Source organism: Nelusetta ayraudi, unplaced genomic scaffold, assembly GCF_046127955.1.
Source record: "Nelusetta ayraudi isolate G7.1 ecotype Tasmania unplaced genomic scaffold, CSIRO-AGI_Nayr_v1 ptg000059l, whole genome shotgun sequence".
NCBI classification, from domain to species: Eukaryota; Metazoa; Chordata; class Actinopteri; order Tetraodontiformes; family Monacanthidae; genus Nelusetta; species Nelusetta ayraudi.
Window position 1 is genome coordinate 124339 of NW_027466109.1, and position 25220 is coordinate 149558.

The window sequence follows — 25220 nt, forward strand, 5'->3', positions numbered from 1 at the left end:
TCTCTCTTCCTGTAGGTGCAGCCCCCTCTTTAGAACTGACAGTAATTATGCAGGCGGTGGTGCGGCTCCTCTCAGGCGTTGCATAACACTTGATTGTCATAACTAATGCCAGGGTTAAAATGCACCCTCTTACATTCTCTTGCACAGTTATTTCAGAATTACCCATCAAGTATTACTCGATTTATTCAAGTGGGAAGAGAAATAAACCTCGGCATTTGATTTATCTCACTGCGCTCGTGTGCGTTAAGTTTCAAGTCTTCAGAACGAGGCCGTCTCGTCTTACATGGACCCCACACGCTGTTTAATAAGAGGGACAACGTTTTTACTTCTTCTCTCGCTCCTGGGCCGGTGAAAGAGGACACCGGAGAGAAAACAAACTCACCTGGCTCCCCGGTCTGTGTGAGGCGACAACCTCTCGGATGAGCCGCAGCTCAGAGGGCGTGACTCCGCCCAGCATGAAGATGAAGAGCAGGGGGTTGTCGCTGGGATGCGGTCGAGTCACCTGCAGAGGGGAGGGGACACTGTGATTGGCTGCTGCCATTTGATACCGCACGGTTTTAAGGAGATTTTCACGACTGAATGTGCCCAGATTAGCGTGGCCTTGTCAAAGACAGCTTATATCCATGTGAGTAATCAAGATCCTTACCCACAATGCACTGCGGTATATAACTAAACTCTTGCGAAACTGCAAAAATGTACTTTTTATTTCCGAAAGTCTTCAGGACTGCTCTTTGTTTTCTTTTAATTTGAAAATACCGTCCGGTATTAACATCCATGCTTATCCTGTTAGCCGTAGCTAGGCTCGCAGTGACTTCCTGCTTTTCTTCCGTGCCATCCTGTGTGGCTTGCAAGAGCAGCTCGCAGCAGGCGCTTCCTGCTTTCACGACAAAACAAAAGGCGGATTGGTGACGGAATACTGAACGAGTGAATGGAAAATGAAAAACGCTTTACGCTGGAGCTCGGCACGGCGGACGTGAATCATGAAATCGAAACGTCAGCTCCTGTTTGAGCCGGACTGACGGCCGACCGCACTGCTGGTCGTGTGTGACCGGGAGTGGGCACATCTGTGAAGCTCCTCCCACCGTGGTGATGCAATAACGACATGTGCACCGTCCCCTTTCTCCATCAATCACACATACCGCACACTGCAGGCGCACCGGCGACATGACTGGCTGCCGGCTGAACAAAGTCTGCTCGCGATTGGTCGGCGGAGCCGCAGGCGGGAGGCGTCTGCCACCTGCCAGCGCAAACAATAACAACCGGCGGGCGGCAGGCGTGGGCGTCCACGTGAAGGCTGGGCAGGCAGGCGGGAGGGCGGGGGCGGGGGCGGGGCTGTGAAAGCATGACTGGACATGTGTCTTGTGGTGAAATGTGAGAGCAGCAAAAACGCCAGCGCTCGTGCTGGCTGGGCTGTGGTTGGGGCGGGGCTAGCGAGGAGCCATGTGCCCGGCAGGTGGCCGCCGCCGTCGTGTTTTTCCGGATTTCCGAAGAGGCGGCGCAGCTGGACGCGTGTGAACAATGTGCAGCGTTGTGAGGCAGAGCGGAGGGATGAGGAGAGGAAATGTGACTGTGAAGGACACTGGCTCAAGGAGGACAGTGGATAAAGAGCTTCCGTGTGGCAGCGAGGAGAAAAAAAAAATTCAACACAAAGTCTTCGTGAGTAAAGTGCATGTTGCGAGTTTTTTTTTTTTTTTTTTTTTTTTCAACTGACTGAAGTGGTTGGTTTAATTTTGGGACGTCATGCGAAGTGACAAACGCTGAGCATCGTACAGCAAAAATGTCCTTAGTGACATCACACGCCGGGGACAACCTGTTCTGTCGGGATCCAGCTACTGATGCATTTTTCTATGTTAACACGCTGCTTGTTTGTGCCTTTAATATGCTGCATTTATCGTCGGCTTTTAGCTTGTTTGAATATGTATCACCAGGTTACCTGCTATTTATTATGTAATTATTTCTTTATTATGTAAACATGTATTGTGTTATTTATTCCATTCGCCCCCGGATCTTTGTAGCGAATTTTGCTTCTTCATGTTTTTCCACACGATGACGATAACAAAAAACTGAGCCGTGACCCTTGACCTCATGCCCGCCATCGCATCGCTTCCACAATGAGCTCCAGCTGCTTTTACCTAACTGAAAAATTCACCGAAAACTAGTTGGCGAGAAAATAACAGTTCATTCATAATTTGTGCATTTCAATGATTCACGTCCTCCACCCACACAAACAGCTGCAAACAGCTCGGACTGACGGCAACCGGAAAGACTTTCACTCCTCGCCGGCTCTGTTTTGTTCCTATTTGACTTTGTGTCACAGACTTTCGGTTCAACTTGCAGAAGTGCATGTTTAACTGCACGAAACCACCGATGGCCAAACACAGAAAAAGAAATGGTATAAATGGGAGGAATTCGGTTCATAATGCTGCTCTCTCAGAACGCTGCTGCCAGAAACCTCACAAACACCAGGAAACTGGACCATGTTACACCGGCCATTAAATCGTTACACTGGCTTCCCGTGAGGCAGATGCTGTGTCTCAATTCAGGGTCTGCACCCTTCAAACCGAGTGTCCTCCGTCTGAAGGAAGCGTTCTTCAAGGACCCAGCCTAGAGGGGCGGACCAAACCCCGCCTCCCCGGTCACCACTCGGGACGGTCTGGCCTTCGGCGTATTTCCTCGTTTCGTCACCGCCGTTCCCTCCGGCTGGCCAACCCCGGAAGTGACGTTTTTATAGCATCAAGCTAACCATTGGTTCGCCATCTAACGATGCTGTTCGATAGTCAAATAAATAAAAACCCGATGTTAAACCTGAATATTTGATGTGAAATTTAATCCTAATTTATACAAAGTGTCTTTACCAGTACATGCCGCTAATTTCAGCTGACTTCCCAGGATCCCACGATGCTTTGCAGCAGCACACAAAGCATCATGGGATACGCAAAGGATAGTAGCGGTGCAGCCTTGGAAATGGGCTAAAACGAGGGCGCAATTCGAGTACGCATTTTGAGCGTCCTAAGGACTTGTGGGAATTGGGACAAGCCTTCACGCAGTGCTATGACGCAACTTCCTTTCAAAATGCGTACTTCAAGGATACAGACCCTGAATTGAGACACAGCAAAATAATAGATGTTAAAATCTTATTGATGGTTTATAAAGCACTGAATGGTCTTGGACCAAAATATATGTTTGATCTGTTGGTTCCTAATGACGCATCCAGACCCTTTAGGTCATCTGGAACAGGTTTGTTGTGTTTACCAAGAACAAGAACCAAGCAAGATGAGACAGCATTCAGCTATTATGCTCCTCATCTGTGGAACAAACTTCCAGAAGATCTGAGGTCTGCACAAACTGTTGGTGCCTTTAAATCAGGGCTGAAAACATTATAGTTCACTGCAGTGTACTCATAAGTCAAAATTCTCCATACTTGCTGCATTATATTTTATTGTCTTTTTCCGATTTTTATTGTATTGCATTTTCAATCAATCAACTTTTATTTGTACAGCGCTAAATCACATCCAAAGACGTCTCAAAGCGCTTTGTACAATCAGAGAAAAGGCAACCAACTGGGCCTCCAGAGCAAGCAAGTGCGACAGTGGCCAGGAAAAACTCCCCTGTGGGAGGAGACCTAGAGCAGATCCAGACCCCAGAGGGCCGTCATCTGCATATGACCGTCTTATTAATGCTTTGCTGGTTTTATTGTCTATGTGAAGCACTCTGAATTACCTCGTGTTGAATTGCGCTATACAAATAAACTTGACTTGACTCTCTTCTTTACTGACTACACACTCGGGCTAATACTGACTCTCTTCTCTTCTGCAATGATTCGTTTTCATCTTAGTTGCAATTCATTTCCATCCATTTCAGCAGGCTATAGTATTTTTAAGAAAACAAAACTCTATTCCCCTGAGGTCCAACCAGCTGAACATTGCAAACTGCCACTGGGCTCGTGTTCAAATGCAGCTTCAACCCATCAACTTGAGATGAAACCCCTGAGTTCCTGCTGTGGGATCCAAATAAAACAATCTGCTGTGACTTCCACCTCAAGCCCGTGGCAGTCAATCATGCCCTCGGGGCAACCTGACACCAACGTGAACAACACAATTGGGGTCACATGACGGGCCCCTGTTATGCTGATTAAGTGAGATCTCCCCCTGGATACAACCCTGGATTGGGTCCAGGTGCATATTAGCCCAAGTAAGACTTGTTGAGTGGCCAGCATTTGAAAAGCACATCCATCAGTTTGTGCGGGTCAGCATCAGATCTCCAACATTCGCTGCGCATTCCACAGTGTTTGATGTTTTTTGACAGGATGACCTACATCACTCGCACGGATCCCAGATCCCAGATCCATCACTGCTTATTGTATGTTCTTTGTCTTTTTGGCATGAGCAAACGTAAGAAAACGTTGCCCTACATCCAGGTGACAAAGTGTGAACGATGCACAAAGTGTGAACGATGACGGCCGAGAGGCATTTGTCCATCTCTGCTCCGTATCTGCTGAACAATGTTAACCAATTGGTGGGACAGGGTGCTGAGGAAGTGGAGCCAGAATTTAGTGAAAGTAGGACACCAGACACAAACGGACACTATTTGGGGATCAGCTAGCTGTGACATTTAAAGGGAACAACAGACGCCTGGTGCTGATCCAGACTGCGGGGTTCTCGAGTGAGCGAGCGAGAGGCTCGTGTGGTTAAAAATAGAAAGCTGCACGGCGTCCGTCTCACTGCACACAGGGCCGGGCACGGCGCCCCTATAGAAAGCTCAGGTTTACAGGGTTTAGCGCTCTGTGGGCCAGCCAGGTTCCTACACTTGTGTGAAGAAAGAGTGAGAGAGGGAGAGAGAGAGACAGAGAGAGAGAGAGAGCGAGAGAGAGAAAAAGAGGCCACGGTTACACAACTCACGCTCACTCCCCCCCACCCCCCACCTCCTCCCTCTAACCAGAGCCAGATGTGGGCTAATCAGCGGTCATCTGCTCTGCACTGGATATACATTACACACAAGCCAAACAGGACACAAAGCTTTTTAAGGGTATAATTGTGCCGACGCGATAAGATAAAACCAGAGTGAAAGCCTTCAGGGTGGAAACCTGAACGCTTTTAAAGCCCTCGTGTTGTGCAAAACAATCATCTGTGTGTCTCCATCCTGCCGCTGCAGGGAGAAAGTCCGACCAATCGTTGGCTGGCTCGTTCTGCTATTCAGAAAGTGCATAGTGATGTCACAAAGGGGGCCCTGATGCCTGTGCCAGGTTAGTGACAATAACTCCACTCTCTTGTTTTTGTCACACGCAAGCTCCATCAGTTCTAGCAGGAAGCTACCACCCAGTGTTTAATGTGGCGGGCTGTAAACAGAGGGCTAAGTAAGTAGAGTTTTTCTGATGAGGTTACTCCAAGGTGAGATCTACAACTGGGTGCAGGATGGAACCTCTGAATGATCAAAGAAGCAGAAACCGTCCTTCCACACAGAACTGGATTATTTGAATATTTAAAGCTAAAAGATGGAATGAGTTTAAAAAACTGAATTTCCCCCCCCTCCCCTTTCATCTTGAACGCCAACAACATGCGGAATAAATGTCATAAATCTAACAACAAAGGTTTTTTGATCTGTTGCTTATTTTACCATAATGATGCACATCAAACTCTTGTGTGTCTCTGTGCCCGACAAAGGCCGAGAGCGAATACCACTCTGATTCCTTTTACTGACCCATTTTTCGGTGTACGGCGCCCATGTGCACAGAAGAGAGACGCTGCACGAAAAAAAAAAAGAAAAAAAAGAAATGAAAGAAATCACCTAATCGGGTCACGACCGCCGGATGAAACGAGACACGTTGCCGTGCTCGGCGGGGGGAAGGTGTGACGGAGCTGTGACCCTGTTAGAGGCGTGTGTGTGCGTGTGTGTGTCTGCGCGTGAGACAGCAGGTGACGGCTGACCTTCATGAACATGCTGAAGCCGGTCTTCAGCAGATCGGTGAGGCCGCCAGACATGTGCTCCACATCGGGACACTCAGGCCGGTCGGGGTGGAAGACCTCCTCCAGGAGCTGCCGCAGGAAGGGCCGGTAGGAGGCCTGCAGCGACGACGACAACACAACCATCAACACAACACACCGACGCACAGAAACACCTGCACAGTTTGTAAACACAGACACGTCAGTGTGACGGAGCGAGGGGGGTAAAAATAGAAGCGTGTGAGTGTAAAAGTGTTGGAAGAGCTTCTCCCCCGCCACCTGGGCTTGTTTACACCAGTGGACGTGGGCGGCACGGAGTTATAATGGGCCGAGGCTCCTGAGTCACTAAAAGCAGCAGGAACTGTCTGAATAAGAGGCACTTTGACTTATGGTGATGAGTGGAGATGGTGCAGCTGAAATACCAACTCATGAATCACATCCTGCGCTGGTCCAGTAACGAAGCCCGAGCCCACTGACGGAAAAATCTCCGTTGCATAATAGTTTTCCACCTTTTGTTCCCCCTCTTTTCTTAGGGTTTGTTATCATGATTTGATTATATTTGTGCTTATTTTAAGTCTGGCTGTCCAGTGAAGCTGCAGTCACTCATTCGTACCTTATTATACCAATTTTCAGATCTTTATATTGGATCCCGGAGCCCCAGTGGAGCTGCTTCGCCTGCTCAATCATCTCCATGAAGACTGACAGGGAAGATTGCTTTGTGTCAGTGGCTGTTCTATTGATCTTCACACATTTTGGATACATTTTTACACAACATATACAGACATACATTTTTTAGCCTTGTATCATGTGTTAAAAAAACCTTCCCATTATTTAGCCCTGTGTTTACAGCTTCCAGCTATATTGAGCGAATAAAGCCAACACTTTGTCAGACTTTGCGGTTGTTTGGAAGATGACCAAAAATAAATAAATAAATAAATTACACTCACTAAGCCCAGTGCCCTCAGTGACATGACAAAGGGATGCTTCCCAGGACTGTGTTTTTTTCTGAAAAATGGAGCAATAGCAGTGAAAATAGACGTTTATCCATTTCTGGGGCCTTCGCTGACTGGCTAGAGACGCAGAATAATGATAGAAAACATAATCTGGGACCTCGTGTTGTAGTCAAGACCGCACTACCCGGGACCAAGACATTATCAAGACTAGATTGTATCGACATGGAGAATGACCAAGACATTTGGAGTATGAGACCAAGACAAGACCAAGACTTTATACATCAAAGAAAAAACAAAAAAAAACAAAACAGAAAAAAATGGCAGCAACTGTATTCTTTTCCGTTATTATCGTGTCATTGCAGTGTTGGCTGAGTCTTGACTGGTCTTGATAAAAAATCCCAAGTCTGTCCAGTCCAAGAAGGAGACAAGGCCGAGTAAAAATGCCTCCAGGTCCGAGGCGAGACCGAGACCTTTAAAAAGTGGTCTTGAGACCAAGACCAGTTTTAAGAACTACTGGGACCTTTATGATTTAATTGAGAGCCCTTCAGTGTGATGTTGATGCTCAATAGCAAGAGACCCTCAACAGCTACCCAGCTGATACTCACAGAGACATCATTCAAGACAGATTTTCTTTTTGATTCTTTATCAGTGCAAGAAAAGTTTGCATTCTTAGAGGGCAACAAGTGACCCCAGTAGAGTTGGCAGAGAGTCAAATTGAATATTAACTGAGACTCTCACAGTGCTGGAACACAGACAGGTGACACACTGTGGTTACACGCCCGCAGGCTGGTCAGGTAAAGATGGTGCACGGCAAAGCTTTGATCCAAGCAAACGAACACACACACACACACACACACACACACACACACGCACACACACGCACACACACACACACCTACACACACAAACCACGCCTACACACACAGATATGCTGTGTGTATTCCAACAGGAATCCTGTGACCTGGAGGAGCTGCACAAATGACAATCTGCCGGCCGCGTTATGTAAACCAGATTAATATAAACTAATACTGGAGCACTTTTCCTTTAGAGGTCAGTTTGCATGAAACTGAGCTGAGTGTAAACACATTAGTGAGTCAACCTGCTCCTGAATAACAAGGTTTCACACCGCCACCCACCGGCACAACAAACCGGCCCAGTGTTGTGCGCTCAACTGTTTGCAATTTTTTCATCCCGAAATAAAAAAAAAAAACACACACCCACTAAAAGCAATCCAATTAAATTCCTACAAACACCCACCTGATAAAAAAACATCAGAATCAGTTGTTTAATAATGCTGCCGGCTGATGGTGCTACTCAGCGGATGGACAAATTGATGGTCCATAGGGAAAAGAATTCCTGTTTATGTGCGTATGCAGCGTCTCCTTGTTAATGGGAGCTGTGCTTTGCATCTCATTTGAAGCCTCTCAAGATCACACGGCTGGACTGTGGTCGCCAGGCGGCCTCTCCTTCTCCCGCAACCTCCTCCTCTTCTTCCGTTTGGAGGCAGAAGAACGAGGAACAGACAGTTTCAGAACAGGCAATTTTTTTTCGATTTGTTTCGACCTTTTACTGGCCTGAAAACTGAAATTCCCATTAAATCAATGCTAATGCTAAGTAGGAACAGTTAACCAGTTATAACAGCAGCTGGCTTGTGCGTGTGTGTGTGTGGGAGACTCACGATGACTTAATTCCACTTTACAACATCTTGCTGCTACGTCAAGTGATTTTTTTTTTCTTTTCTTTCCCTTTTCCACTCCTTAACAACTGCACAAATTGTGAGTGCATTGAAACAGCGGCTAAGTGCTTCTTATTTTCAGTCCTGGTAACCGGAAAGCCTCCCTGACACTACACACACTCTCTCACACTGTCGCTGCCTGAGAACGGCGAGCATGTTTAGACACTAGCAGCAGGAAATGCCCGCCCACCCCCACTCCTCCACCCTCCGCAGCCATCCTTTCTTTCTTTTTTCTCTCTCTCCTAATAGCAGAACCTGCAATCTCACCGTGGGGCTGGAAGACCTGGTGAAAAAAAATAAAAAAAGGCAACACGGCAGATTTAAAAAGTCCTCTCCTGTAAATAATTGGACAAGAAGAAAGTGGGATGTGTGGTGCGGAGCCTGGAAGTCTCTGGTGGCGGCAGGAGACCTGCAGGCTGCAGGGGCTCTGATGGGGTTTCTGAGGTTCGTGCCTCCCGCGGCGTGAAATCATTTTAATCAGGCTGCGGCAGCAGGTACAGGAACAGACAGTTCCTCCTCCTCCTCCTTCTCCTCGGCACAGAGATGTTGCCACATTCTGACAATTCTGGCATTCACTGTGTCACCCTGAGCAAAAATGATGAGATTCGTCCTTCATTTGTGCTCCGTACTCCAAAACAACCACTGCATTCTTTGTGTGAGGTTTTGATATTTTCTGAGACCGTGTTTGAAACTCCCCAGACATGATGCACTCTGACGGGTCGGGGTGAAACCACTGATCTAACGCCGGTTATAAAGTTCAGCTTTATTTCCTGCTTCCTGGTAACGTCTTTGGTAAAACAATTCCAAAAGGGGGAAAAAAATAAGTGGAAATTTGGCTTTTATTCAGGAGCGCCGACAGGAAGTTGCAACTTCAGGAACATTTTGGAAAAGGAGGTTTTTAATTCGCCGGCTCAGTCTGACCTGAACAATGCTGCAGCAGTTGCAGTGAGTGCCTCGATATTAGCAGCTGTCTGATGATGGAGAGACGGCAAAATAGCTGAACCGTTCTAATGTTTTGACACTTGGATAAAAAAACAAACAAAACACCTTTGTGTCCCTATTTCCTCCTGAGGACAAGAAAAAAACCTTTGCAGGAAAACTGCGGAATTGCTTTTACCCCCTCAAGTGAAAACATGGTTGTACAACTCATAACTTGTCAATGGATGAATCCAGACTTATATAAGAGATAGAAAAAGAAAAAAAAGGCCACTACAACGGCACAGCCAAAGGCTGCGGCGCAGATGTTCGGTTGTAAAAATGCATTTTCCTTTTGTTCGGGCGTCTAGTTTTCTCAAATGCATTCGGATTAGGAAAAAACAGAAATGCCCTTCATGCAAAAAAACAGCAACAAAAAAAAAAAAAAAAAAAGAAAGAGAAAAAGAAAAGAAAAGAAGATCTAGCGAGTCAGTGAGGCAAAAAAACCCGCAGATGCGGCGACGGCCCTGCGGAGTTACATAAGCAGCAGAGAGCAGTTCCCTGAAGAGACTCTCTGACTGACAGCCGTGTGACGCAGAGCCGAGCAGGGACAACAGCGGCCAAGGCCAGAGGTCCTTCACTCCATCTTCCCTTAGAGCCACCGCAGCAGCCAAACAGGTAAACACACAATGAAGGACACAGGCAGGCTATATGTGTGTGTGTGTGTGTGATGGAAAACCAAACAGTTCTGAGAAATGTCCCTGCCACTGTGATTGCTCTTGCTGTGTCAGTGTTTATCTTTTTTAATCATGAAGTGTGTGTGTGTGTGTGTGTGTGTGTGTGTGTGTTTATTTTTTTTGTCGAGTTTCTAACCTGGTGAACTCCATCGCTGGCTGTGTAGACGGAGCGCAGCTGCTTCAGGTGGTCTCTGGTCTGGCTCAAGGATTGCAGGGTGTCAAACATCTCCTCTACGGCGGCGTGGGCCCGCTCGGTGCTCAGCTCCTCCGGACTCGCGCAGCCTGGCAACACACACACACACACACACACACACAAAATGAACGCACAATCAAGAGAGGGGACACCCGCATGCAGCGACTCCCGAGTAATTGCTTTTCATTTATGCACACGGGGCCTCGTTATCAGCAACACGAGGGAGGGAAAATGCGAAACATGCAACATTTACATGTGCAAAATATATAAAAAACAGGCACAAAATGCTGCAGCTTGAGGGTAATTATCCCGGCAGGGTGCACGCTGCAGGCGGCTGGAGGTGCACACACACTGCAGAGAGAACACAAGAGCTCCTTCTATTCCCTGCCTGTCTCATAAAAAAAAAATCTCTTCTAATCCTTTCTTGCAAGAGTGCAAAGGGAGGCAAAGAAAACAGCTGCGGCTAAAGACAGAAAATAAGACAAAAGTTGAGGCGGCGGCAGCGGACTTAGGCAAAGTAGGTCGACTGGCACCTGTGGCCCTGCTGCTGCTCTCTCGGTGCCGGAATGTTACAGCCTCAGTCAGCTGCCTTGTAAAAAGGCAGAGCAGCAAAAACCTGCAAACCGGATCAGCAAAAAACTCCACGAGGCTCATTACAGCTGACCGGCAGGCCGGCCGGCACACCGATGACTCTGCAGCTGCAGCAGGTTTTTAATGTAAGGCGTCGCTCTTTTCTCTTTAATAGAAATAGAATATACTGGGCTTTTTCCCCCCCAAAGAATAATTCCATATTGGCAGCCCATGACAGACTTCCATTCACAGGAATTTTAAGCCCCCGTTTCCTCCCAGTCATATGCTGTGGGCCCAGTGCTGCGATAAGCAGATTAAAGTGGAGGAACCACTGAAGACTTATTTCTCTCTTGGCTCAGTGGGTTAACTCGTCTTGGCAATGACCTCAGAGGAACTGCGTTTTCCACCCCGCAGTCGTCCTGTAGAGTTTTGAAAAACAAAAAAATAAAAAATAAAAAAACATATCAGAATATATATATGTATATATACATATACATATATATATATATATATATATATATACATATACATATATATATATATATATATATATATATATATATATATATATATATACATATATATATATATATATATATATATATATATATATATATATATATACATATATATATATATATATATATATATATATACATGTATATATATGTATATATATATATATATATATATATATATATATATATGTATATATATTTACATATATATATATATATACACATATATATATCTATGTGCCAATGGGGTTTCTTGAGGCCAAACGTCAGTGGGCTCCACTGATGTGTTCCAGTGTGTCTGAAGTTGCTTGTCTACAACATTCAAAAAGGGTCCAATCAGATTCCTCCACCGCTGCTGCAGCCACCCAACACTCAAATCACAGCACGGTTCAATGTCATTCTTGTCAAAGCCTCCTCACGGCTAAACTGCAGCTTTGAAAAGCTTTCCAAGGTGCCAGAATTCAGCTGTCCGACGACCCACTTCAAGGCCGCCGTGGCGCCATTGCACTTGCAGACGAACTCCTCCGACTTTAATTGGACTCATCAGGCGCCACGTCCAGGAGGTCGTGCATGACTTCTGCCACCGCGGGGTCGCCATCGTAAACCTCCCGGAAGAAAAACCTTAATTAGAGCGCCGACTCGGCGAGGTTACGTAAGAGGCGGTGAGCTCACACCTCACGCAGCCTCGCTCTGGGACCGGCGCAGGACAGACAAACGCGCCGAGTGTGTGTGAGTAATTCGAGCAGATAAGATCCCTCCAACTTTACAGGACATGTGGAATAAATCCAACATAATGCCGGTTGATGCGCTGAGACTTTGCCTCTCGGTGATACGATTGGCGAGGAAAATCCTCTTTTTCATAACCGACAAAAGAACTTTTTCGCAGGCTGAAATCTGACCTGTTTTCTGCAGGGACACCGCACATACGTGGCGTTGGAATAAATCAGTGCCCAGCGTGGTGAGATGAGATAACATAAGCGCTGGTATTTCTTCCCCCGCCGCCCCGCTGGTTCCTTTTCCTTTTCCCGTATAGAGGAGATTAAATTTAGCACGTCAAGTCTTTGTTTTGAGTTTCTGTCCTGAGGAATGTAAATGTCTGGTCTGGAGGAGCGTTTCACTCTCCCTCCCTGGGTTGGCCCGGCGACCCGGGTGGGGGTTGGGGGGGGTAGTCAGTCAGCCAGTCGGCCCGATGTGGGTCTTATCTCTGCAGACGGCTGCAGAGCAGGAACGGCAAAACAGTCGGCCGAGTCGCTCTTCGCACCCTCCGCGTTCGCGCCGTGGGCGTCGACACTGGCAAGCGCCGGGTCGGATGTGGCGCGAACGGGGGCGCGGGATGTGTGGCACGCGGCCCGGCTTCCAAGCATACGGCCGAGGCCACGTGCAGGCTAAGGTTAGCAGCGAGCGTTTGAGTGGGAGTGGAGGGGGCGGGCGGTGAACCGTGAGGTAGCCTGGGACCAGGACCTGCGGGGCGAGGAGCCAATCCGTGGGCTTCCTGCAGATCCGCAAAGCCAGGTGCCGAGTCCAGACATCTGCGCCCGGAGTCACCGTCACGCGACGATGCCACGCGGCCGACCGTGGAGGCACGCCGAGGCGTTTCAAACACAACAGCCGTCCCTCTCACGCGAATCAGCTGTGGCTGCATGCGTTTTTTGCCCCCTTTTCAATCTACAAAGAGGCTCTGTCAACATCCTGCTTCCCGACAAAACAGCTCCGTTTAATGGCCGGGCGATTCATTCGAGTCATTTCTGAGACTGACTCATCAGATTAGAGAGTCTGTGAAAGTCTGAGGCTGCTCTCGCCGGACAGGCAGGAAGTGGCTGATTGAAGGCTTCCCTTAATTAGATCTAACAGAGCCGGAGGTGAGCATTAGTTACTAAGAGGGATGTGACGCTGGAGGTGGAGGCGACCAACAAGAGAAGAGCGGAGGAATGTTTCACCAGCCAGATCGGACGGATCGACTGGGGATAAAAAAAAGTCTGTGGCTGCTAGAAAAAACACCAAGTCATACAACGAAAGATGAAGCAGCAAAAACAGAGTTGACAACGATTTCTTTTGCAACCACGTCAACTGGCACCGCTGACTTCTGCGACTGGGTTTTGCACTTTTTTCAAGATCGATGAGGCACTGACACCTTGTCTGTCTCCCACCATATGTGTGTAGGAGTCCCACTGGGATGTGCACTCGGTCCTGTCACACTTACTTTAAAGACTAAAAACACAGTGTGCACCTCGTAGAATTATTAGGGCTATTTGTGCAAGTGAAAATACATAAAGTTAAACAGGAAGAACTGCTTTCTTTACTTTCGACCTTTTACTGTCTTCGCTCAGTACGAAGCATTGTGCCACTGACAATGAGGAGGCGAGCCTCATGAAACACATGGAGCGTGAGCGCTACCCTTTGTTAACTGAGGAAAAGGACAGAATGTTACAATTGGATACGTGGCAATAAAAATAAGTATGGTCAAAGGTTTTCGGCGTTGCTGCCACACTGTTGTGGCAACAGCAAAAATGACGTCTCATAATAGAAAGCTGAATTTGCGATGACAGAGACACACGCTGTTCCCTAAACAATGGCCGGAACGGCGCAACAACTCGCTGGCAGTGCCCGCCGAGGCCCTCAAAACTTAATTGTTATGTTTCATTATTGGAATGAGGTGTGCTTACAAAAATATATATCACAGCTTATTGTGATACTTGATCACAAAATGCTATTCTGGTCTGAGCAGAGAGCAAGGGAGGATACGCTTTCAAAAAGGGGTCAGAGAGAGGATTTGATTTCTTTTTTTTTATATAATGGGTTTATATCAGATGAGGTGATCCTGTGTGGAATGCTGTGAAATAAATCTCTCTGCCGCCGTATCTGAGAATAAAAGAGGAGCAGGAGGGAGGAGGGATGAAGGAGGGAGGAGGAGGGGGGCTTTTAGGGCTCAACGCTCTTCATACAAAACTAACAGTAAATCCGTCAGTCGTGGTAGATGTGTCTTTTCCACCCCTAGGTGGCGCTATTAGAAGAAATACCAGTCATGTATTTCTCATGTCTCTGGTCACAAGAGGGTGTAACCCACCAACCTTTGGCTTTTCATCATCTTTTTTTTTCTCCGGGTTATCAAATTATGGAACAGAAGTAAAAAAAAATAATCAAGATTTAAAAACATAGAAACACATGCAGTGGTCCCTCGTTTATCGCGGGGGATACGTTCTAAAAAATAACCCGCAATAGACGAAATCCGCCAAGTAATCAGCTTTATTTCTTTTACAATGTTTTAAGCCGTAAAACCCCTAACCACACACTTTTATACAGTTTTCTCAGACAGGCATTAACATTTTCTCACATTTCTCTCTTATTTAAACACTCTCAAAGTTCAAACTTTCGTAATTAAAAAAAAATAAGTACAATATTAGTAAATGAAACCAAAGTTCAAAACCTGTTTTCAAGCCCAATTTTTTTTTTTTTTTTTTTAACAAATTTAATTTTAATGATCAATCTACGAGGTTTGACACATAAGAAATTACGCTCCGCTGTAACGTCTTTTTCCTCCGAAGGCATTGGTGCAGGTGTTTTTTTTCCGAGTGAAGAACATAGTTATAGGTAGTTGTTGGTGATTGAACATTTATGTAAATCTGGCGAGCCAAACGCATTCTGTACTGTACAGGAGACACTGCACGGAGGAGATTGATTGACAATGGTGTAGTAGACTGAAGTACAGTCCTTTAGCTAATCAGGACGCATAACACATGTGCGGTTCTCCCTTAGCCAATCAGGACGCCGAACACAATGTGCGTTCATACTGTACACTAAAAAAAAATCTGCGAAACAGCGAGGTAGGTGAACTGCGTTAAAGTGAGGGACCACTGTATATCTATATGCATGTATGTAGGTATGTATGTATCTCTCCTTCCATCTCTATCTATATATACAGTATATGGAGAGAGAGAGAGAGACGTGATTATTACATAAATTAAAATTAAAAAGTAAATTGAATGAAGGATCTTTGGTGGAGTCGTTGTGTTAATATTATAAGGATACATTGCACATAAGGTCAAACTAATGCCAAGGGTGCAGAACCCTCACTGCGACCTTTGTGTGTGTGTGTGTGTAGCTTGGTTCCACACTGGTCTGAATCCAGTGTTTAATCCTCTCAGTTGAGAGAAAACACAAGACCTTTTAATCCCGGCTCACTCATACAGTCTTAATGAAGATTCCCAACAATATCCCACACACACACACACACACACGCACACACACAGGCCGAGAGCCAGAGAATCATGTATACAAGAGGTGGGAAGAACCTCTTCGTGCTGCAGAAGCTTGGCCATTCACAGCGGACGTGATGAATCACGCCTGTTGCTGCTGCTGCCTTCGCTCCACCACTTCCAAAGAGAGGAGAGTAGAAAAAAATAAATAAAAAAGAATCCAACAAAATCCCCCAACCTTTCATGGTGAAGGCATACCGCAGGCTGCATAGCTGTGGGGGAGCTGAGGGACGTGCATGTAAGACACGGCGTGTCGGCCGGTCCGCGTCTTGGCGACGGGCCCCGGCGAGGAGCCTGCAGCTCCATCTGCTGAGAGACGCCATGAGACAAAAAGCAGTGGCTGCAGGGCGCACACAGAGAAGAAACACCTCGGCCCTGCCAGAGGGAGTCAAGGGTCGACAGCGGAGGAGGGACATGAATGTGTGCATGTGAGGGAACAGATATTATCGATTTTAAACAAATAAAAAAACGCTTCTGTGCTTTTGCAAGTCCGGTTCCTTCCTCCCTCGATTTCCAAACTCCACACAGACAAAAGCTCATTTATGAGCCAAAGCGTCAGCAGCAGCACCTCAATGATGAAGTTCCTCGTGAGGTGTGTTTGCCGTTGCTGTCGCCTGCTATTAGGCCGCCGATCACGCTCAGACTTTCACTTTGAACCCCTGTAATTACATTGTTCTCTGTTTGGGCATCAGCATGTGTGTGAGTATGTGTGAGAGTGAGTGAGTGAGTGAGTGAGTGAGTGAGTGAATGGTCTGGAGTGTGTTATCATCGCTGTGGTTGCACTCTTCCACGCATGATCTCACGGCAAATCGGTGAGATGCAGACAAACAGAAAATTGCAACTCTGCACGCAAGTGTAAGATGATGAGTGAGGAGTAAGTCAGTGTGTGTGTGTGTGTGTGTGTTCTTGCAAATAGGCAATTTGAGGACTGTAATAAAATTTTCACCCAACAGAATGAGGACATGGTGACAAGTCCTAACTTTTCCTCACAACTGCACCACACAGCTGCACAAAAGAACCGAAAATGAATTGCTGTCAAGTCACTTCCAGCAAAAGTGTGTGTACATGTGTGTGTGTAGCCTGGTGAGATGTTAAACAAACGGCTCCGCCACACACAGGATCCACTCAGGCTGACTGGTATGTTCGCTCTCCCGACTCATAAATTTCCCCTGCGGTTACATAACTGTGTCCCAGCGGAACACCAGGTGCTGATCCTCACGTCTGTCGCAACATTTTCTCCATCAAATTGATTGAATCCAGTTATGCATACGAATGCTGCACTCAGTGTGTGTGTGCATATTAAAACCAGAATTAGCGCCTCGCGGTTGTTCGCCCGGCCTGAACCGGTTGAGACGGATTTCATATTTGTTCAGGACTCGAATAATATAGCACATAGGAATTCAAAAAGGAACTGCTGTTGAAATGTCGAAACACCTATTAGCTTGAAATCACAAATACAAAGACCTGCAAAATATCAGAGAGCAAAGTGTGATTTACGCTAACAAGACTCCAAGAAGTATGTTGGTAAAAGTAACAGTTTGCCTCTCGACAAGTAGGTAATTCCTGAGCAGATAGCGATCGCTTCTCCCCGTTAGCGCTAGCTGGCTGCTTCACAAGCAAATAATGTTTACGTGTCCTCATTAGGCTAACACATTTTTGAATAAGATCCCAGAAACCTCAAACAGGACAGGAACAACTTTATGCAATGAAAGTAACACATTCCTGAAAATCTTTCCCAACAGATAGAATTTATCACCATAATTAGCAACGGCACATCCTGTCATCATTCACTTTTCATTCTTTCATTCATTCTGTCAAACATAAACAAAAATTACATGGGAAAAATAACAGAATTGGTGTCAGGTTCTACATATTTTTTTCTGTGGAGGGAAGAACAGAAATGAAGCAGTGCTAATTTGGTGTGCTGCGTAGAGTGTTTCTAAAACACTTTTGATATTATTAGTATGAGTTTTAGAAGTGTTAGTTGGTTTTTCTTTCCTAAATAAAACTTGAAAACCGAATCAAACCCACCATTTCGATATTCTTTTAATACTATTTCTACTTCAGCCAAGAGTTGCTAGATGGTCAAGCAAACTTAACTCTGTAGCAAAGAGAAATATACTGTCCACCAGGAAAGCCCTTCACCACCTTTTCAGGCTTTTCTTTTATTGTGAAATATCCTCCAGTTGCGATTAAATCAATTCTGCAGCAACATTCACGCTAATAGCTTTAGCTGCGGCCACACCTTGCTCTTCTTCTGCGGTCACTCACTAGTTCGAAGTGGCAGCTTCTCGCTCTGGTCCATCTTACCTCTGTATCCGTAAACGCGGCCGACTGCTTATGGAATCCACGTTAAAATGAGGCCGATTGAAAATGCAGCCGATTGAAGGCTGGCGAGATGTAGGACTAACATTTCAGATGTGGAATCTGAGCGATGCAGCTGCAGTACAGGGTCAAGGCAGCACTAAATGGAATAGACTCCAACTTTTTTAAGTGCTGTTTGTAGGTCACAGACGTACATGTTATGAGGGGGAAAAAAATGCTGTTTCTGAGAGGTTAAGAAAGCGAACGGTAATGACATAAAATAAAAAAAACATGACGATGCTGCGAACAAAGATCCTTTTAGTCTCAGTTTTAAGTTTATCAGCTCTTGCAAACACAGAGTGCTTGAGTGCATGCAGCTTTTTCGCCTGTTTGGTCTGCAGGATTTACACAATGCTTCTGTGGGCCGTGACAGTACAGTTGACATGACAACCCAACGCCTTCAGCAGCCAATAGAGGCTGCCGACGCTGTGAGAAAAGCTCACAGATCAGCACACAAAAGCTTTTAAAAGCTCAGGGTCTTTCTGTGTGTGTGTATGTGTGTGTGTGTGTGTGTGTGTGTGTGTGTGTGTGTTGTGTTTGAATTACAGCTGCATATATAGGTATATACATATGTGTGTGCATATCTATGTGAATATACAGTATATATACACATATATACGTATACATGTGTATACATGTGTATATATATATACATATATATACACACACACACAAACACGAATATGTATGTACACACACACACACACACACACACACACACACACACACACACACTGGGATGTGTGAATGGGAATCTGGCATGTTTAGCATTACCAACAGCGCCTGTTGCTGATATGAGAAATAAGATAAGTTTAATTAAGAGGGACATTCAGGGAGATTTGGTTACCTTTTAGGAGCCAAGCTATTTTATCACGCAACTGGCTGGCAATGAAAATGTTATGTAACTATTATTAAAAAAAAGAGCGAAGCCAACACCACTTAATATGGCTGGGATTATGTAAGCATTAAAAAATTAGTTAGGTCTATGACTGCATAATACGAAAAGGAAAATAGAAATAATTTAACTTCTCTAAATATCTCTCTGCAAAGGTTACTCACAATTCACTGTGAGTCAAAGAGCCAAAGGAAAAAACTTTTTCAACAGTGCAATCGTGTTAAAATAGAGTTACCACTAACACTAAAGTTGTGAGTCCAGAGAAGTTGAAAATATTTGTTTACGTGGAGGAAAAAATATCTTAATCCAGTAGGTCAGACTGTGAACCAGTTGAACCTGCAGACCACTGCTCCCCGTTGGACCAGCGTGTGTGTGTGTGTGTGTGTTTGTAGGAATGCCATTAGTACCGTGATGACTGAGCGTAGGTGTGTGTGTGTGTGTGTGTGTGTGTGTCCTAAGTGGTGCAGTGCTCGGCTCTCATCACTCCTCACCAGGAGATCTCAGCTGACGCTGCTGCAGACAGCAGGTCATTCCACAGTACAGGAGCTAACAGCTGAGCCAAAAAAAAAACAAAAAAAAACCCCCCAGCAGGTGAAGACACAGTGTAGTGTTAGCCTGCCCCCTGCAGGTCAATAGTGACAAATGCAGGCAGTACATCAGATAAATGGGCAGTTTGTTTTGCACTAAGTAGTGTGAACACGTTACTGCAGCGGGTCCACAACAGTCTTAAACACTATAAAGTGATTTATTAAACAGTTATAAGCAAACCAGTATGAGGGGAAATGAAGACGTCAGCGTGACTGGTAAATATTTCCAGTCCCAGAGAGCCCCCTGGTGGACAAAGACAGCGCAGCATACTGGACATAAGAGGTCTTCCTGGTGACAAGAAATACAACCAGAAGACACCAAAACCAAAGGAAAAAAACAACTGAACCAAAGAAGTAATTAAAAACAGTGTATTACTAATAAATCCGCATATGTGTGACATGCCCTAGAAAAACATAGCCATAATCGTAGACGATGTAAATATTTACACTGTTTAAGTGCTGCCACAGATCTGTTTAAAGTAAGTAAATGTAAGATGAATAAAGGCTGGTTGCCAGCTCCTTATTTTTCATCCTTACTGGGGCTTGTATATGCTTATATTAAAAAAGCTGTGCATTTACAGCCTTTGGCAAAACCAAACAATAAAAGTCAATACAAAAAAAACAACAGCAAAAAAAAGTGTCATTATTTTAATATCATTATTATAATTATTTTCTGCTTTGTTGAATCAAACACTGGTTTAGAAGGGGACAAAATATTTCATGAGCAGTTTACAATTTACAGTTTACAGTCGGGGTCCTTTAAGATTAAGTAAACCCTTGTCAAACCACAACTCTACTTTAACTATTGACTATTACCCTAACTATTTGTACTCCTGCACAACATTTAGTTGCGATCACGCGGAATTATCAGAATCTACAAAATCAAAAATCACAACGGCAACAACGCAAAGGTTTCTAAGCGAACCTGAAGGGGGACAAAAACAACAACAACACTGTAACCAAGGTCAGAAACAAGGTCAAATATGAGTAAACAAGGACTTCCTGCCGTGGGGGGAAGTCTGCACCTGGACTTCTCATTACTGAGCACCAAACAGCACATGTGGCCCAGAGGAAACCGGCACCGAGCATCGCAAACACGCACACACAGACACACATGCTTGGTCTCAGGACCACCTCCCCTGTTTCGGTCGTGTGGCTAAAGTTGCATTTGCTGGAGAGCAGCATCTTGCCGGAGCTGCAGATCTCTGGTCTCTGCCACGTCCTGCAGCGTCGCTCCACTCGGCGAGCAGCCGGCCTTATTTACGACCTCACTGCCACTTTGATCCTCTTCAGTCTCACAGCTCCAACAGCTTGTTTTCTTCCCCTCTGCTCCCTGCGTGTCACATCCATCTCCCCCCGAAGCAGCCAAGGCACAAATGACCTGACATTCTCCTCTGAGAGCTCCCCACTCCCATATCCTCCCCCCCCCCATTAAGTTCTCATCCCTGCTTCAAGGTGCGTGACTCTTGTTAAAATAACAAAGGTTATCATCATTATGTGGCAAAAAGACACATTTGTGGAGGAAAATGTGTGTTCTTTTCCATCCTTCCATCCCCTCCTCCTCCTCGAGGTCTTCACCTGGGGGCGCCCCCCCCCCCCCCCCCGACCACCGAGGGGCCCAGTTCAGTTCTGTCATCCACAGTGCCGAACGCCGCATTAATCTCCCGGGCTCGTGGCCTCTCGCGCTGTGTTTACTCCAGCGCCTCTCTCAATTCTCAGGATTCCATCACCCCTCTCACTCCTCAGGTGCAATTGTTGCAAAATCACCTCATCTGGGCTCCCAAACAATAACGGAGGGGGGGGGCCGCGAACAAACACACATAAAGTCCCTCGTAAAACTTTTATGCGTTTGAAATGCAGGTTGGACAAACATCCTGCAAAACAACCTCCCACCCCCCACCCTCTCGCCTCGCCCCCTTCAGGAGAGGTCGAACTGTGACCCGCACAACGGAGTCCCTGTTTTGGAGGGGGAGGAGGGGCCCGCTCTTATTTTGACAGTCCCTCCTGTCCTGAAAAAAATGGCCCCTGTTCTGTTTGTTTTCCCGAGGAGAAACATCTGAACATCTGCTGTGTTCCTTGGAGCGACACGCTGGGCTAGAGTTACAAGCTGCACTGGTGCGGCCAGAATGCATAAACACATGTGCGCTGTCGGACGCGCAGATGCACAGCAAATAGGCACACACACACGAGCTGGAAAGGGGAGGAGGGGACGGCTTGATGTTTGCGTTGCTGTGTCATTAATATCGGACCCTATTCTTAACATGATGCATAATCCAGATGTTTTTTCGCTATCAGACGTGGAAAATAACAAAACAAGAACGCTTGAGAGGCAGTGCGGGGAATGACGACTGATGTGGCACAGTCGTCATTCCCCGACTGTGCCACATTTAAAACGACTTTTAAGGGAGCCACAAAGCATCAAACATGGGAGAAAATATCCTTTCATTCTTTAGTTTTGCCAACTTTTTTGAGCAAATGTGTGCTAAAACACACTCGCACATATTTCGGGTTCACCCCTCAGTGATTTCACGGAGAGCACCAATGCATCTGCCAGGTTAAGTGACATCCCTCCCAGCTGAGTGTTGGCTCCGCCCTCTGAGACGTGTCTTGTTTTAGTCTCCTTCCAAACATGTGGAAGGTCCGACAAAGCAGGAAGCTAAAACTGTGGAGGCTGCAAACAGAGGGCTAAATAAACTGTTTTCTGGATATCTAAAGAGTTTTTTTCTCTTCTTTTTAAATTTTTCCCCTCTTTTTCCTTCTTCCCCCCCCCTTCCAAACATGTGGAAGGTCCGACAAAGCAGGAAGCTAAAACTGTGGAGGCTGCAAACAGAGGGCTAAATAAACTGTTTTCTGGATATCTAAAGAGTTTTTTTCTCTTCTTTTTAAATTTTTCCCCTCTTTTTCCTTCTTCCCCCCCCCTTCCAAACATGTGGAAGGTCCAACAAAGCAGGGAGCTAAAACCGTGGAGGCTGCAAACAGAGGGCTAAATAAGCTGTTTCCGGGATATCTTAAGAGTTATTTTTTAAATTTATTTTAAATTTTTTTTTAAATGTTCAATTATGTAATGCAGCTGCAGTGGAGTCCGGGTTAAAAAATAGATAAGTAAGTGGGTAGAATATGGAACCTTGTGCCACTAACAAGATCATTTTAGAAGACATGAACACCCAACCCTTTGTCTCCCGTTCCCTTAACAAAAACAAGTCGGATTGCCAGAAGCTAATCAGTGACAATGATGACAAACATCCCCAAAAAAAAGCCTGATGACAAGCCAACCTAAACTGCTGCAGGTCTCAACAATGCCACTAGGGGGCACTGTTAAACTTCTTACTGGACCCTAACTTTCTCACACACGCACACAGCTACAGGCCTCTAAACACACTGTTGCCAGGACTGAGCTGTTTTCTCCTTTTCTCCTGAGACAGATCAACTTTGTTACCTCCCCAACCCCTCCTCCTCTTTTTTTTTTTCATTCTCCATCTCGGATAATACGGCGAAGGTTGCGCTCCAGATGTGAGGCACCAACCCTCTAAAACTTGCTTGAAAAAACAAGTCACTTTCCCCTCCTCCCTCCCCCGCTCCACCCCGTCCTGTTCTTTACTTTCGCTCCTTTTTTCTTCTGACTCTTGTAAACCCCAATCATAAATCGGAGAAAAACCGCTTAGCGGGAATCAAAACAGAAACCCACCAGCGGCACACAATTAGCTGCAGAAGCCCATTAAATGCACGTAAAAGTGCCGCAGACGGTGAAAAAAGGAGAGAGAGAGAGTGAGAGAGAGAGAGAGAGAAAAGAAATTGAATTTTCAGGCCATTTCACAATCGCGCTCGTAGAGCAAAAACGATGCTGCCCTGAAATGCTGACTCCGCCCTTCCAAAGCTGCCCTCTTTGCATCAAACCTTTGCCAAAATCACAAAAAACTTTGAACCCACTAGTTGGCGGGAACTTTACACGGTTTTAATACAAGGGTGGCGCACTGCAGACTGGGAGAGCACTGTGTTGTTTTTTTGTGTTTTCTTTTTCTTTTTTGGAACTTTTTTCCTGACCAGATCTGGGCAGCACTGTGCCTCACGCAGAAATTGTAACCTGGCCATAATGGGCGAAAATGAAGGCTTGTCTGGCGTGTAATAGCACACGCGGCGCTAACAGGCTGTCATACTGGACGCAGGTTGACATTTGAAGGGAGCCGCTGAGGCGTAGCAGCCGGGCCCGGCCCTCTGAGGTCATCTGTTTGCGTGAAAGAGACCAAGATTTGGGAGATTTCATTGTACTACTACACTTCCACCGAGACGTGCGTTCAAAACATGAAATCATAATATTATCTGTGGAGCAGAGAGAGAGAGCGTGAGGGCGACAGACGTGCTGTATTCTACACTCAGCCGACAAATACACAGTGTTTTTTTTCAAATGCAAAGCCTGAGGCATATTTGATTGATGTCAAGTTCGCCTTCAGATATGGACCTATTATAAAAATCAGAGTGTAGTCTGAAGGACTTGGCCCAGCAGACAGCAGGTACATGGTCCTCACAAGGTTATTCTGAATCTCAGTCTTCTGTCAAAAAAAATGTCTAAACCCTGATCAGATCCACCTTCTGGTCTGCTGTAGGTACCTGGTGGCGGTGGAACATGACCACCTCCTTCCACTCTAGTCCATGTTGTGCCAGGTTCCTGTATATTTTACACACTGGGCCTTTAAGAGAAGTCTCCTCAGAGAGGAGCAGCGACACACACACACACACACACACACACACACACACACACACACACACACACACACACACACACACAAACTTTTTGACACACTTCCACACTTTTGACATGCCATCAATGCAGTGTTTTCTTAGTGGGGAAACAAGCTGGGAATATATGGGAAATATGCCTGTTTGGAAAAGTGAAGGAACTGACAGCTGACAAAATCTCCTGGTGGTTTAATTCGAACCCCCGGAAGGTGGCCAAAACTCCTCGAAAACACACACACACACAAAAAAATTTCCGCAAAACAAAGTTGCCTCTTCCTCTCTGTTTGTTTTTAACACATTTCGCAATTAATAGAAAACATATCCATATAGAAAGAAGTGTAACGTCCCAAATTAAAGCACAGGCGTGAGTATGAGGTGTTACTGGCCTGAGCTGCTGGAAGCTAATTCTGTTACCTTTGGATGGAGCCCGTTTAACCCCATTTCCTGTGTTTGTGTTACACTAAGCTACCTGGCTTCTGGCTGCAGCTTTTATATCAACCCTCCATAGGCCTGGCAGCGCTATTATTCATCTCTTTATTATTTTGAACCCGCTCTCAGTCGAGGGTAGACAGAGATAAAAAAAAAAAAGGGGGCAAAAATTCTCAAAACACCGCTGCTCCTTCCGTGTTTAGAGACAACATCCAGAGTTTAGTGTAATCGCACACCCCCGTAGGAAAATAATAAATAAATCAGCAGCGAGGTGATCCGCTTGTATTTGGACTATCAAGAGGCCCAATTAAAATACAGCCGCAAAATATGCAACATATCCTACATGTGGCGGTGCCGGCTGAGCCTGGAGGGCTTTCTGGTATGTTACACAGAGAAAA

General features: G+C 45.8%; 1 protein-coding gene across 1 annotated transcript in view; it reads right to left on the reverse strand.

Moving 5' to 3' along the window:
* The window catches only part of scfd2 (sec1 family domain containing 2), an 82226-nt gene that overhangs the window by 2506 nt on the left and 54500 nt on the right, over positions 1-25220 (reverse strand). The window contains exons 6-8 of the mRNA XM_076039236.1: positions 10416-10561; positions 5925-6059; positions 383-502 (exon numbers count right to left, since the gene is read on the reverse strand). Of these exons, the coding sequence (XP_075895351.1) occupies positions 383-502; positions 5925-6059; positions 10416-10561 (401 nt within the window). The remainder of the gene's footprint in view (positions 1-382; positions 503-5924; positions 6060-10415; positions 10562-25220) is intronic.